The 14,830-nt window shown below is 42.4% G+C and overlaps 1 protein-coding gene across 2 annotated transcripts in view; it reads left to right on the forward strand.

The window, feature by feature from the left end:
- Nucleotides 1-14,830, forward strand: part of pola1 (polymerase (DNA directed), alpha 1) — a 57,178-nt gene that overhangs the window by 25,862 nt on the left and 16,486 nt on the right. For both annotated transcript variants that reach the window (XM_017428381.3, XM_017428382.3), the window contains exons 34-35: nt 1,463-1,594; nt 9,008-9,124. In XM_017428381.3, the coding sequence (XP_017283870.1) occupies nt 1,463-1,594; nt 9,008-9,124 (249 nt within the window). The remainder of the gene's footprint in view (nt 1-1,462; nt 1,595-9,007; nt 9,125-14,830) is intronic.

A 14,830-nucleotide genomic window follows, 5' to 3' on the forward strand; every position in this document is an offset into this window, starting at 1 on the left:
AATGGAGTTCAGGTTCCGAGGGGGCAAGTGTTTAAAGTCGTCACATTTAGTGTAATTGTCATGTACCATGGCTTGGTTTTTTTTCTTCATTGCATTAACTATGACCCTTGCTGTCAAGCGGACAGTTCAGCGGGGTCATGCTGACCCTGTTTTCGTCAGGCTCCAGTAATGTTAAAATTTACTGGACTGTCGGGGTGCTTTCAGCTCTTATACCATCAGTGTTTGACATGTTCTTTTGTGGTGCTTTAAAGTTAACGGACAAGTTTCTGTGTTGCAACACAACTGCTTTTCCTGATTACAGTGGTAAAAAAAAAAAATGGAGCTATGATGATTTCCTGTATACATGCTCTATATTTATGCACAGGAGAGTGAGATTATAGTAATTGCATGACCTCTGCAGTAGTTTCTGCTGACTTCAAACAGACTCCGACATGTAGAAACCGTGTAATATATAAATTGGATTTGGTTGGCTAAAATACGGCTCTAATCTCTGATAATTGTCCTTTTTGTTGGTCAGCATTTAGTCCTTCCTGTCGCAGTGCTGTGGAAATGAAAATGTGAAGCGTTATTTTGGGTGCTCTTGGTGAAATGCAGATTTGGGACAGCATCTCGCTTAACCTGGAACTAGTTCGCGAATGATGTTTGTGAACGAGTCTCCAAAATGTCTGGGAACATTCACGAGGGTTCTCAGTTTCCTAGCTGGAGTCGTAGGGCCTTGTTTGAATGTTAAACATTCTCAGAGTTGCTGCAGGGGAAAAAACAGCTGAGGCTACAAATAATAAAGGTGCTAAAACCTGCTAGCGCTGCTGCTGCTTTTGGAGACTAGTTGGTGAATCTAAATCCAAATTGTCTGAAAAAAGGCAAATTTCTTGTTGCCGTCTCAGCAAATTCTGAGTGTTTGCAACCAAATGAAAAACGAATCATGCAGCTGCGTTTTGCACAGCTAATTTGCGAAAATCTGGCTTATTTTTGTGTTCACGTCTTGTAAAACTCCGTAGTCAAATGCTCTTAAGATGAATTCTAGACGCCAGGGACAAAATCGAGACGCCCGCAACGACTCGGTGACTATTCGGGGAGAGAATTTGTCCCGCAAGTTTTTGTTCAAAATGCAAGCGACAATCTGCGAGCATCTGAAACTCAAACGAGGAAGCTAAGAACCCCCGCGAACGTCGAAACACACCATAATTGTTTATTTTAAAGGTCTAAATGTGTCGATGTTTATTTGTAAGGTGTATTCCTGTAGAATAAGTTATAAACGTAGGGCAGCTGCTAAGGTGGGAACGATGTGGTGGCCAATAAAATGATGTACATCCTAGTGGTCACTTTTATTATTGCAGCTTCAAACGATAATTCGCCTTTTTTCTTGCGAGTCGCAGCCTGGTGAGACGCTGGCCTTTGGCAGATTGTGTTTCAGAGTCCACCAAAGCGAGTTAATAAGCTGTCGGTTCATCTTTCTCTTCAGGGCGACAAGCTGGAGGCCGGTTTGATGAGATGCTGCCACGCAGACTGTGCGACTCGTCTCTTTCGTCACGTTGACAACATCAGCAACAAACTGCTGCTGGACATCCGCCGCCACATTAAAAAATACTACTCTGTGAGTATTCCTCCTTTCATTCATGTTCGTCTTCTTTGCTTTTCGAGGCTAAACGTTAAACCTTAAACCTGATATCTTTCGTGTGATTTGAGGCTACATTTAGGCTTTAAGCAGCATGAGCGGTGTTGCTTAGAGTTCAAATATCTCTAAACACTTTGTTAAATAATTTCATTCAGTGGTTCATTTGACAAAACACAAACTCAAGTGGTTCAAGAAACCCCCGCGTAGTGTAATGAAATAGTCAAAACTTGTGAAAATTGACCTTCCGCAAAGTGTCTATGAAATGTTTAAACTGTATTTAACTCAATGGGGGTTGCAACAAATGCAGTAATGTTAAGAGATGTTAGAGTAAAAAAGAAAACCTCAGCAGGGCAGCAGGCTGACATTTTCAGCCAAAGATCACACTGTGTGTAGGGGGGGGGCTTGCGGGAGCAAAATAATACCTAAATTACCATTCATATATTGAACTTTAGCCAGAAATTGCATATGCAGTTGTCTTGGATGGCATACATAAACACCAGTAATGACAAAACACATTCACTTTACACCGTTAATCCAGCAAAAATAGGATTTCTCTGCTACAACTAACCGCTGCTGCTGTTTGCACTTGCACATAACCGTAACCAGATAAACGCAGATTAGTAACCATGTCATGAGAAACCGACAGCGGTGTAAAGGTTTATTATCGGCATGAACTGTGATGATTTTTGTTTGAGATTAAAGCTCCTTTAACCCACTTTGCTCCTGGTTTAGCTCAGACTAGCCGTTAGCTCGTTACTGCTCAGAATTAAACTCTTATTTCTCCAAACTGAGGTCGTTCAAAGAGCCATCTACAACAGGTAAGATGTTAATTGTTCGTAACCTTTGCACAGAACCCCACTTCAAGTAACGGGACTCGCGTCACAGACAGTTTATTTCAGTTCCAAACAACAAGCTACGCGGTTTCTCGCGTTTTTTTTGCGTCCTTCTCTGCCACGCTTCTACGCACTGCTGGACGGATTCTTCTGGGATGCCTCTCAGCTCCGTCATTATGGGCCTTTTGACGGCCTCCATGCTCTCCAAACGTGTCCCCTTGATGATCCCCTTGAGTTTGGGGAAAAGAATAAAGTTGCACGGAGCGAGATGAGGTGAACAGGGTTGCATGTTTCAGCACGGCGAGCTTCTCCTCGGTCAGGAAACGCCGGCTGCTCGGGGCGCCGAGTGCAGCAGCCACGAACCTGCCCTGCCACGACAGGGTCTCTGTGTGGACTCGCTGATGACCGCCTGGCCCTTACTGTGGACGATACCTCCTCGCACAGCTCGCCTCGTAAAACTCTGACGTGAAAGGCAGCGGGCCAAAGGCATTTCTTCAAGGAGTGCTAGGCCCTCGCTTGAATGTGTAACGTTAAAGTTTCAGGAAGCATGTTATGAAGCAAAGTGGGGAAAGCCTCCGTTTTTTTCTGAACTGTCACCTTGAGAAGCAGAAAATGTAAAACGGCGCATTGAACTGTTCCCTTTTAGCCTGAGAGCAAATTAAACTGGATGCCTGTGTTGTCTCCCTCTCTCCAGGGTTGCTTCCAACACCTTGGTTTTGAGTGTGTGGAATGCACTGTCTGTAAATGTGTGTGTGTGTATGTGGGGGGGTAACTCTCCCACAGTGCTGAACAGAAATCAATTAGTGCGGTGAATGTGAGGGGATCTAGTCCCCCTCGGCCCCTTTGTTATTATGTGTGAAACAGCTGCTACCACAGAATACTTACACAGCAACACACACTCCCTCACACGCACACACACCACTGTAGGCTGAACAGCAGTGGACACAGCACACACAGCGAGGCAATGAAGAGGGGTAATATTGTGTAATTAAGGATTCCTTTCAGACTGAGGGAGAGTTCAAATAGAGCTGTTTGTCTGGCCGGAGAGAGTGAAAGCTCTGTACCTCTGTGTGTGTAGGTGTGTGTGTGTGTGCACGCAAACACAAGTGTGTTGGCGTCTTGAGCTGGGACCACAGACACATTAATCATTAAGAAAATTACCTCCTGCACCCCCGTCCCACCAACATCCCCACGATTATCAATAAGCCTGCACCCTGAGAATGAGCAAACACTTGTTCACAACCTCACACACACACACACACTCACTCATCACGCCTGCCTTGTCTCAACCTGCTGTCTTCGGCAAAATGAGAGATTTGTTTGTTTCCTGAGCCACCCAGTTCTTCGTTTTCTCTTCTTCTTCTTCTTCGTGTTGTTTTTTTTTTAACCCCTCCCATCCAACCGCCGTTGCCATGGCATTTAACAAATTATTGCAATTACCCCTCGTCATGTGGGTCGCCCCTGGAAACGGGCTGAGGGGCAAGGGAAGAAAAGGGGGTTGGATAGAGAGAGGGTGAATGAAGACCAGAGAAGGTGATAATCCTGTTTTGAACAAAAGGTCAAATTGTTGAATAGTGAAGCTTTGATTAAGCGGACGAGGTACAAAGTGGAACCGTTTGAGCTCTTTTCACTGTGTGTGTGTGTGAAGTGGACCGATTTTTAGGTCCGTTCCTCTCGGAGCTGGAGACGCGGACAGGCGAAGCCCAGGAAGCAGCTTGGGGTCTTTCTGCTGCTTGAGTGCGAGACTCCGGCAGGTGGATTCCTCTGCTGCAGCAGAAAGCCCCGAACGACTCCGGCATAAACTTCTTCGCCACGAAAACACACCTACCGTCTTCAAACGTGACAAATATGTCATTTATTCAAACAAACACTTCAAACGAAAAGGATCAGAAGTCAGTTTTTTGTAATATTTGTTCCCCACAAAGAGTTACAACTAAATGTCGACTAGCTTAACCCGGTTTGTCTTAAAGCTAATTATTCTAATTTGAAACTCTTCTAACGAGCAGTAAGGAAACGCGTAATTAAAGATAAATAAGCATTAAAACTTGTATAGATGTATAAAAACTGACTGGAGAGACTGAATGCCAGCCAGTGTTTTATGATAAATACCAGAAGGATTGCTCTGGCAGCCATATTGAATCGAGGTTTCTCCAAAGGTAATCTGCTATAAAGCTTAATTTTAAATAGTTTATTTTTAGGTTAACCAGCAGTCTGTCAAATTTCTTATTTGCATTTTCAGAGCACTGATGTGATAATTGCTTGAAAATCCGCGTAGCTCGGATATAATGACTGTGCCGTGATGTTTGCGTTATAAAAACGAGGAAACAATCACGACAACGCGTGAAAATCTGCGGGCTTTTCCTTTACTCGGTAAAGACAAAGATGCTTCATCGTTGGCCACGTTATGCAAATAAAAGCTTTATTTTATTAGTTTCTTTTGGGGAAAGCATCTAAATGAGGTTACCAAGTTGAGAAAAGGAGGAAAACTTAGGAGTAAGTGAGGAAACAAAGGATATTGTCATTTTTATTCTATATTTTTTTAACGCTGCTAATCACAATTTCCCCTAAAGCCTGTATTTTTCTATTGCCTGTTCACTTTTGTCCAGAACACACACACATATATATGTATTATTACTTGAAAAATTACTTTAAGGTTAAATGGATTATTACAGAAGTTGCCCAATCTTTTTGACTGACTGGTGAATTGCCTAAATGTTTCATTATTAAGCAGCCCTTTTAGTGAGGCGTTTGAGGGTCAGAAAAAAGGTTCTCTTTGACTACAGTCTTTTTTTTTTTTTTTTTAAATTACACTTTGCCTAATATGTTCTTTCAGTTGCAGCGGGAAAGTACAGCACTAAAAGGTATTTTGAAACCTCAAACCATGAGCTGTAACAATGCAGCAGCTCAAAGAGGTTTTGGCAGGAAAGCAAGCAGACAGAGGAAGAAGTAGAGGGGAGGGTATATTTCCTGGTGGGCCCTGTCGTGGCCTGGTCTTGCCTCTGTTTGGTTAAATTATGTGGAACTCATTTGACGTCTGCATTCAGTGTGTCAGGTATCCACTGCTATAATTATGCAATTATGAGCCTTTAGTCTCTCAGGTCCGACTGTACAACCCCCTCTCCCCCCTTCTTCGCTCAGGCAAAATGCTTCAATTAGATGTTTTTTTTATTTTTTTTCCACCCTGCCTCACTGTCGCTTCATGTTTTTAATCCTTTCTGTGCGGCGTACAGGTCTAATGCACTTACTCCTTATTATTTTGTTGTTATTATTTATGATTGTGTGTGAACAGAAAGGGGTTGTGTCTTCGTCGTTTCCCATGATGCTCAGTTCTTCAGCGCAAGAGTGTCAGAGGTGTTGCGGTAATTAGTTCTGGAGCTGGGATTTGTGAGCAAAGCTGTGAACTCCGGGACTTTCTAATTGATTTGGGACATATGTGTGTGTTTTGGTTTCTTTTAGAAGAGATTGGCTCGGACGGTGTGTGTGTTAGCTCTGTGAAACAGTCGGTCCTGTTCAGTTTAACCCGTTAAAGTCGCTAAACCTTTACTGGAAAATAATTTTTTTTTAATCGGATATGCAGATTAGGCCTGGGCTGATATATATTAGAATAATAATTAATAACCAGTTTCACAGTACTGCAGTAAATATTTGCTGGCTTAAAACGTGAAACGTCTGGATAAAAACATTTCTCTTTGAACCTAATTTAATTCATTTTGAATATTAATTCTCCCAAGAAATAAATGCATCTCATTACTGATGTCAAAATGACACCATATTTATAAACAGTAGTGAAAACATGAATTTAAATATTGTTGCAAACTAAATTTATGTAAAATATCAAAGTTAATATTACTTTCACTGCAAAAAATAGTAAGAAAATGCTATAATATTCTAATATTTCAGCATTGATGCACTAATACACATATAAGCAGAACACTAATGAGCATTTTCTTTATTTCAAGACATTGTCACGTTGATAAATAATACTTGGTGCTCCAGTAGATATAAAATTTTAGTATTTTCTTCTTTTATAGAAAGCCTGAACCTTCCCAAACAGCCAAAAGTTTCTTTTCTATAAGGGTTCTTCATCTTTAATCATCAGATTAAACACAAAAAGGCTTTGCCAGAGTTTTATCTTGGACAAAAAATTAAAATATCTTATGTTTTAAGACCTGTGTGAGGGTAAAATTGTGTTTGTTTTAAAACTAGCCTCCTTTAATGCGTAGTTTTTACAGTAATCCATGCATGAGTTGACTAAAGACAGCTTTTGGGTGCATTTTCTACAGAAAAGAATCAGAAGTTCTTAACTACAACAGGAAAGTTTGTCTGTCTTTGGTCAAATTGGAAAACAGCTGACTCCATCGTGTGTACGTCCAGTTGTGAAGGGAAACCCAGACCTCCGTCTCCCCAGCTCCTCCTGGGTGATCCCAAGACGTTCTGGGACCAGAGAGGATGCACGATCCCTCTGGTGAGCTCTGAGTCTAACCTGGGGGGTCTCCTCCCTGCCTGGAAGACCTCTAAAGGGAGGCGCCCAGGAGACCTCCTAACCAGACGTACGAACCACCTCAGCTGACTCCTTTCGATCCGGAGAAGCAGCGGCTCCTACTCTGAGTCCGAGCCCGTCCACCTGACGGAGGGAGCTCATTTCAGCCGCTTCTTTGTGCTGTCAAGTTGTGATATAACTGGAAATACGACTCTTGAAGACTAAAATCTGCATTATGAGAGAGTCCTGCACAAGTTAAATAATGCAGACCTCACAAGGGACCAACAGCAAAACGTGACGTCTGCATTCAACATGGCAGCTGTGATTGGCTCATTTTAAGTTACCGAGACAGATCTGTGCGATAATAACCACTCAGATGCTTAAAGCTTCATTTGGAGGGACTGTGTGGAGAAGGGCGTCTGGTTTTCTGAAAGCTGGAGGGAAATCCAACACTGAAACTGCTGTTTGAATAGTTTGAAATCACTGATCAGATTATTATGAACCGAATATAAATATGATACGAACATTTCGTGTAAGTCGTCCCATTTCTTTGAAAGAAGATGGAAAAAGTTGAGTAATATTTTTGTTTTTGTGGGTGATCTCAAACACAAACACGCAGCTTAAATGTCTAAATGCTTTTGCCATTTTTAACTCTATAAAGCAGTTAAAGTCATAATAATTGGTTAAATTTAGAAGCTTGTCAGGCATGTCGCCTTTTAAAAATGCTATAGAAAAATTCCAACATAGTTTTAATCAAACATCCAGTTATAGTCTGTTTGAAAACCTGAGGACCGTTGCAATCAGCCTCTTTTTGTTTTGGTTGTTTTATTTTAGAGGAAGGAGAAAGGTTTTTATATCAGGTGAAGTCCACTGCAAGGAGAACAATATTTCTCCCCTTTTATTTATTTATTTTTTTGTTTTTAAACTCCTGCTGCTCAAAGCTGATAAACAAGACAAAGACGAGCCTAAAAATCCATCGAACCCTCCGTGGCTGGAAGTGTGACGGGGGGGGGCACGGAAAGACAGGTGCGCTTGGTTTATTTTGAGTGAATGGAGCGGAGGAAGGAGGGAAGGATGGATGCAGGAGAGGAGCAAAGGCGCTGATGGCGGTGGGTCTTATGCTCTGTCATTAGTTGGGCATTAACCCCCCTCCCCTTTAAAGCCCCGTGGTAATGACAGGGCATAAGAACCAGGAGGGGGAGGAGGAGCCGGGAAGAATATGTGGAGATTGAGAGGGTTAGAACACAGCACCTGCCCGGGGTCACCGCCTCACCCCGGGAGGTCCTAACTACTGCCGTTTTGGCTGTCCGCTGCTCTGCCTGTGACAGAGCGCCGCGTCGACTCGCTTTGAATAACCTGGAACTGTGGGGGCTTCGAGTCAGATATTCTCTGCTTCTTTGCTTGTTTCTTCCAGTTGTTTTTTTATTTTACACACACACACACATGCCACCTCGGTGTACTTTTGTTGTCAGATTGTTGTGCAGAGCAGCTAAATAGAGGCGACAATTTTCAGCGAAATTTCCTCATTACTGAAAACTGCCTTTTTTTTTTTAAAGTGTCTCCAACCAACAAAAGTTTGTCAATTTTTAAGAACATTTTTATCGACGGAATAAACGGCGACATAAACAGTTTTCCTTTTAATGAGTTTTTTTTTTTTTTTTTTTTTACAAAGCGTAGTATAGGCTGCTGTGAATTGTTTATTTTCTGATGCCTGCCCTTCTCTTTTCATCTTCTTCAGCCAAAAACTCACTTGATTTATGTTTTCTTATGTATTTAAACCCCTTTTTTTTATAGATGAAACAGCGAGAGCGGTTTTGCAATAATGGGAAAATCTAGGAGGCTTAGAAATTATAGATTGAAAATTAGTAAGTGGATTAGATTTTCTGTGAGTGTTTTCAAAACTTCTGCTTTATTCTGATTGTTTTTTTTTCTCTCTCAGGAGGTTAACTTCTAACGTCTTGCACGAAAAAAGCTAAAAAATACTCCCTAAGAAAGTAGCTGATTAATCAAACGAGCGAGGAGCTTTGTGAACGCCGGGAGTTTTTTGGATATAAAGTTCATCTGACGTGTCCATCGCAGGGTTGGTTGGTGTGTGAGGACCAGGCCTGTCAGACCAGGACCCGGCGTTTACCCATCGCATTCTCCCGACACGGACCCATCTGCCCCGCCTGCAGCAGGGCCACCCTCAGACCCGAGGTAACAATCACAGCTCACTCTGTCACACACACACACACACACATGCACCTGCCCGCCGAGGTAACTCAAACAACCCGGAAGGATGACAACTCAAACTCGGAGCGAGCCGAGGATGAATCCACACATCATCGGCGCTCGTTGTGTCCTGTAGATCTTTTCCAGGTGATGGTGCTATGGAGCTGCAGTCTTCCCTCTTATGTACATCTCTGCTTATTAGTGTCACCTTTTATCATGCGCTCCATCCAGCGTTCTCTTTGTTTTATAGCTTGTGTGTGCGTGCACGCCTGCCTCCATGTGTTTGGAAATCCCTAGGAGCTGGGTGGTAGTTTAGCCATTAAAAGCACCTGTCTGTGTAGCTGTGGCCTTATGAACACTTTGTTAGTTTGACCACTGGATTTGAGAGAAACACTCTCCCTTTCAATTTGAGCAGGACTTTTTTTTTTTCTGTCCCACTCTCACTCTTTATTTTTTATTTATTTATTTTTTTTTTGCCTTAACTCTCTCTCTGCTTTCAGTTTTCTTATAACACACTTGCTCCTCTGCTCCTATTTGTCCCCTCCCCCCTCCTCCTCCTCCGGCTGCTTTGCTCTGTCTGGCTATGTGGCGACAGGTTGTAAACCAGAAGGCCAATTTCTGCTGTCACTGTAGCCACTTAGGCGGCCATTGCTGTGCCTGAGGGCCGTGGCACTTTAAACTGCAGGCTGAATACAACACTTAACTTTCTGTGCTTGCTCATGCAACCTTTCTCTATCCAAAATCTGTTGCCTGTTGTCGTTTTATCTCACTTTTTTTTTCTTTTTTTTTTTCTTTTACTCCCCAGTCTTTGATTGCTTGATCTTTTTATGTAGATCTTTATTAGGTTATAGGAAGAAAACATGTTTAGGTTTATATACCAAAGCATACAAAATGTGCCTCACTTGATGCTAAAGAAAGTCCCAGCAGCAGAACATTACATTAAAAGTCCAGCAACTGAGAAATTAAATAAACAAAACGTTTTTTTCCTTCAGTTATATACAGATGTTGGTAAATTTGTTGGTACCCTTCCATAATAAACACAACTGAAGCCAAAAAGCTCCAGTTTTATGTCATCAGTCCCAGAAACTTTGGGGCTTTTTGGGTTTTTCTGTCAATAATGGACTCACCTGAGTCTTCTACCATGAAACCCATAATGATTCAAAATGTGACTGATGGTTTCAGATGGTTTCCTTGGCTCTTTTTCAACCATCTGCACGTCCTAGGAGGTTGGCTGTGGTCAGAGGAACATGAAGCTACCTGGAGATGGACTTATAGCCTTTACCTTCAACATGGATATCGATAATCTTCTCTCTGAGCTCCTCTCACCCGTTTCCTCTGCTCCATGTTCAGTGTTTTCACACGTAAACACTAAACTACCCTGTTTGTTGGAGGCTCCTGTGACACAACTGAAGGTCAAACCTTTAGTTTGAAACATAACTATAAGGCAAAGATTAATTCTCTCTTTAATAAATCTGTCCGTACAAGTTCAGCATGTCTTGGTAAAAGTAGCAACAAATAACTTCTTGTCACATTTCTTTTGTTTATTCTCGCCTACTAAAGGCATGCAGATCTATATTATACAAGTGCTTTTAATTTAATCACTTTTCACAAGAAATGGATTGTTTCACTGAGCTGTAAGGAGACCAACACATTTATGAGTCTGAATCTAATACAAGAATAGCTGCTTTTGTGTTAAATATATGATATAACATTGAATGTGAAGCGGCACTTTCGCCTTTTTAAATGATTTATTTCCATTTGTTTTTTTTTTGATGGAGAACTTTTACGTCGCTGCATCGTTTCATTTCGTCCCGTCTCTGAAGCATAACCGCGTTTTTTAGCTTATCTTTGGCTGCAGCTTCTCAAATCACCGACTGCAATATTTTCCGATCTCTCACATCATGTGAAACTGGTCTTTACACCTTGGTAATTCAGCTCGTCTCGCCTGCTGATTGGCTGATCATCAGTCCTCCTGTGGTGCCCATTGGACTGATTTGAAGCTGCTGTGAGACAAATCAGCCATATGTCTGGACCCAAAGAACTGTCTGGGGAAAAATGCTGAACCTAAAGAAGGTTCAGAGAACTGTTGCAGCGTTAAATCCTGCTTTGACACGAAGCCAACTTAAATCCAGGCTCACTGACCTCATTTTTAACCTGCTGCAGTTTGTAAATTTAATTTAATTCTCTTCATTCAGCTGCTGTTTAGCAAGTTTATAGTTACCAAGAATTAGCTCAGAGTTTAGTTTGCACACGTTAAAACCAAATGGGTTCTTATTCATCGTTCACTACTTGGAATTTCAGGCACTAGTTCACATTTATTTGTCAGTTTTTTTGATATTTGTGTTTGTCATTAGGCAGTTAGCTACCTATTATGTAATTGTGTGGCATTTGCTATATGTTCTCTGTGTGATTTTTTTTTTTTTATATGTGCACATTTACAGCATCCTGGTCTGGGTGAATTCACATTTATAGCTGCTCTCATTCACATATTTCCTGTTTTTCTTGTTACTTTGATAAAAAACAACTATTTTTTATTAAAGGGGAAGTATCTCAGTTTGTTAAAAGTAACTGCAGTTAAAAAGGTAGTTTTAACAAAGCTCAGCTCCATCTGAAAAATGTCGAGTAAATGTACGATGATCAGTCCGAGAGAAGATCAGAAGAAGTAAAATATCGGAGTTTTGCCAAAACCTGAACTCATTCTGTGGCTGGAGAAGTGCATGAGCGTTCAGTTCTGATGACTTAGCTTTAAGTTTTAGTTTTTTATAAGCAAGTTCAAAACAAGAAGGAAAGACGTATATTTGTGTTACATTAAAATGGTACCCAGACGACAGCAAACACCTAAACTGTGCTCTTGTTAGGGAAACCTGGGCGACTTTTCATGCACAAAGTACTTAAACTTTGTCCTAAAAGTTCCTCAGTTAGCAGCCATTCACTCGTAGAAGGATCGATGTTTAATGTTGCCGTTTTGAGCTGCAGTGAGTTCAAGTTACTCGGGTAAAATCCATAAATTAAACTCAAAATTCACAGGAAATATTAACTCGAGCCGAGAAAAGGCTCATTTGATTGTGCAGCGCTGGATTTGAGTAACATAAAACAATCGCCAATCCCTTGCAAAACTTTGGTTAACTTTAGGAATGTAATATTTTGGGCTGTTAGCAAACATGGCTGCAGTCCAATAGTGCAAGCATTAAATCTGCTGAAGTGCCCTCGAGCCCACTGCTCTGTCTTTAAGTGATATTTTCCAAAAGTCTTATATATTATGGCTCGTATTATGCTAATATTGGCTGTTTAGTGCAGCCGCCTGAATCAAACCAGCGCATGGAGAGGAAAAACCCTGCAGCTTCCATGTTTAATTGATGCTAATTACACAAAGTACTCGGGAGGTTTTTCAGGACTGTTTGAGCTGCTGGTAGACAGACGAGGAAGGAAGGTGATGCACGTTCTCAGCCTTGAGACAAAGTTTCGGTTTCTGGAAGCCGAGTCCTCCGTCTTCCTCTAAAGCCCGATTCTGCTCTTTATCTGCCAGCATATTGGCGGATAAGTGAGGAAATATCAGCAGCACCTATTGAGACAATCCCCCCCCCCGGGCTGTATGCTCGAGGTTCTGTCGTCGGCGTCGCTCCGTCGGTGCCATCGCTTTGCAGCCTGTCTCTCCTCTTCCCTCCATCCATCTCTCTCGTTCTGCCTCATCCTTTCCTCCCCTCCCCTTCTCTCTTTGGACACAGATTCAGAGCGTGATCTGATCTCCATGTAATGGGAGAGTAATAGGCACTCTGCCTTGATTGGTTGGTAATTTGGGGGAGTTATGCACAGGTGCAATTTGTAATATTTTCAGTAAATTAAATTTCTTTCTCTTCCTCTCTCCCTCTCTCTTCAGTGCTTCGTTCTTTCTCTTTTCCCCCCTCCTCTGTGACTCAAATATATGTCTTGACTTTCTTTTTCTTTTCCCCTTTTATTGGCTGCTTTTTTTTCCCCCGGCTTCTTTCTTTTCATTTCTTTCCCTCCCCTCCCTCCTTTTAGCTCTTACACTCATTTTGTCTTCTCTTGGCACGTTCTTTCTCTCCTCCTCTCCCCCTCCCCGTTCTGTCTCTCTCTCTCTCTCTCTCTCTCTCCCTCTCTCTTTTTTTTTTCTCCCCTCGTTTTATTGATGTACGCTCAGGCGCCCATTAGAGCTCCCTTTTTCCCTCTAGTGGAAATTGCAGCATGTTAATTTTCACACAAATTACGGCAATAGCAGGTATCTCTATTTGATACATTATAGCGGGAGCAATCAGAGATAATTGAGTGCCTTTCAGAGGGAGACGGCTGCATTCACTGCCGGCTCAAAGCTGCCCCATTATCGCCTAATCGCTCTTTAAACACTGAATTTTGCTGAACAAAAATTCTTGTCATAATTTTGCTTAAGTGTATTTGGAAATCACAGTCCTTTGAGCGAGGATAATTGAAATCAAATCCCTTTCACTGGAGCTGACATTTCTACATTTCCCCCCAATTGAAATTAATTTCAAAAATTGAGCATGAATATCTTCAAATAGCAGGCAATTATGCCTTTCAATGGGGAGAAATTACCGGTGCTGAATCGTTTGAGGCTTGCGGGCGAGAGCACCAGTTAAATGCCTTTGTTTCCCGCCGTGTTTGCCTAGTAAAGATTTACATATATTGACTCATTATGGTGTCTTGTGAAGCTGATCGGCGTGACTACCACAACTGGCAATAATGCTCATCGCATCTGAAAAGCTCAAGAGTTTTAAAGCCGTGTGGCCTCACAGCTGAGGGGGGGGGGGGAGAAGGAAAAAATAAAAAAATGTATGTTTGTTTCTCTCCGTCTCCCCTCCCTTCTCTCACTCCCTCTGTTTTTCTGCAGCTGCAGTTCTGCGAGGGGCGCCGAGATGTTGTAAGCTTTAGAATTTACGGGGCATGTTTGCAGCAACGCTAAAAGAGGAGCGTCGGCTAAAAGTGAGAAGGCTGCGTCTGTGCCTCTGGGTCGCCTGAATGCTTATATATTTATTTTTATTGTCAGCAGGTTGAGCACGTTTTGGTTTTCTCCCCCCCCCCATCCTCGCCATGTTTGTGTTTGGCCTGCTGCTCTTGCTCTCCTCTCATGCACGCAGAAGTGTTGTCTGACTGACTACCTTTTCATTAACTGCTTCGCTTGGGTAGTCGAGCGCCGCCGCGGCGAGAGAAACTTCTTTGCAGGTCGGGTGTGCGTGCACGCTGGTGTCACCTGAAAGATAGGGACGGGCGTTTTTATCACCGAAGAAGACTTGAGTGGTTGTTTTATTGTGTGAGTCATCTCATACTGTTGCTCTGCGATTTGGATCAATTTGTATGATTTAGAGTCCCTTTTTTCCTGTTCCACACTATACATCCAGTCTTCACTCTTTCTTCTGCTAAACATACATCTCCCTCTGTGTTTGCTTCTGCACAAGGGGCAAGGATGTGTATGTGTGTGTGTGTGTTACAGGGGGTAAGTCAGTCTGGGATGCAGGAGGCAAAGAAGCAAGGGGTTCGAGGTGGGGGCTGGGGGGGTCTGACACTCCCGGGAGAGAGGCAATTTCACAGCTGGTTTGCTCCTTAGGCAGTCAGGCTGAAAATGCTGCAGATTTGTGGAGCAAATTGAAATGGTGTCAGTGCGGGAACAAAGCGCCGAGCTGAATGACGAGGTAGAGGTGTGTGCGCGCTCGTCTGTGT

The sequence above is a fragment of the Kryptolebias marmoratus genome, linkage group LG21 (assembly GCF_001649575.2).
Source record: "Kryptolebias marmoratus isolate JLee-2015 linkage group LG21, ASM164957v2, whole genome shotgun sequence".
NCBI lineage: Eukaryota > Metazoa > Chordata > Actinopteri > Cyprinodontiformes > Rivulidae > Kryptolebias > Kryptolebias marmoratus.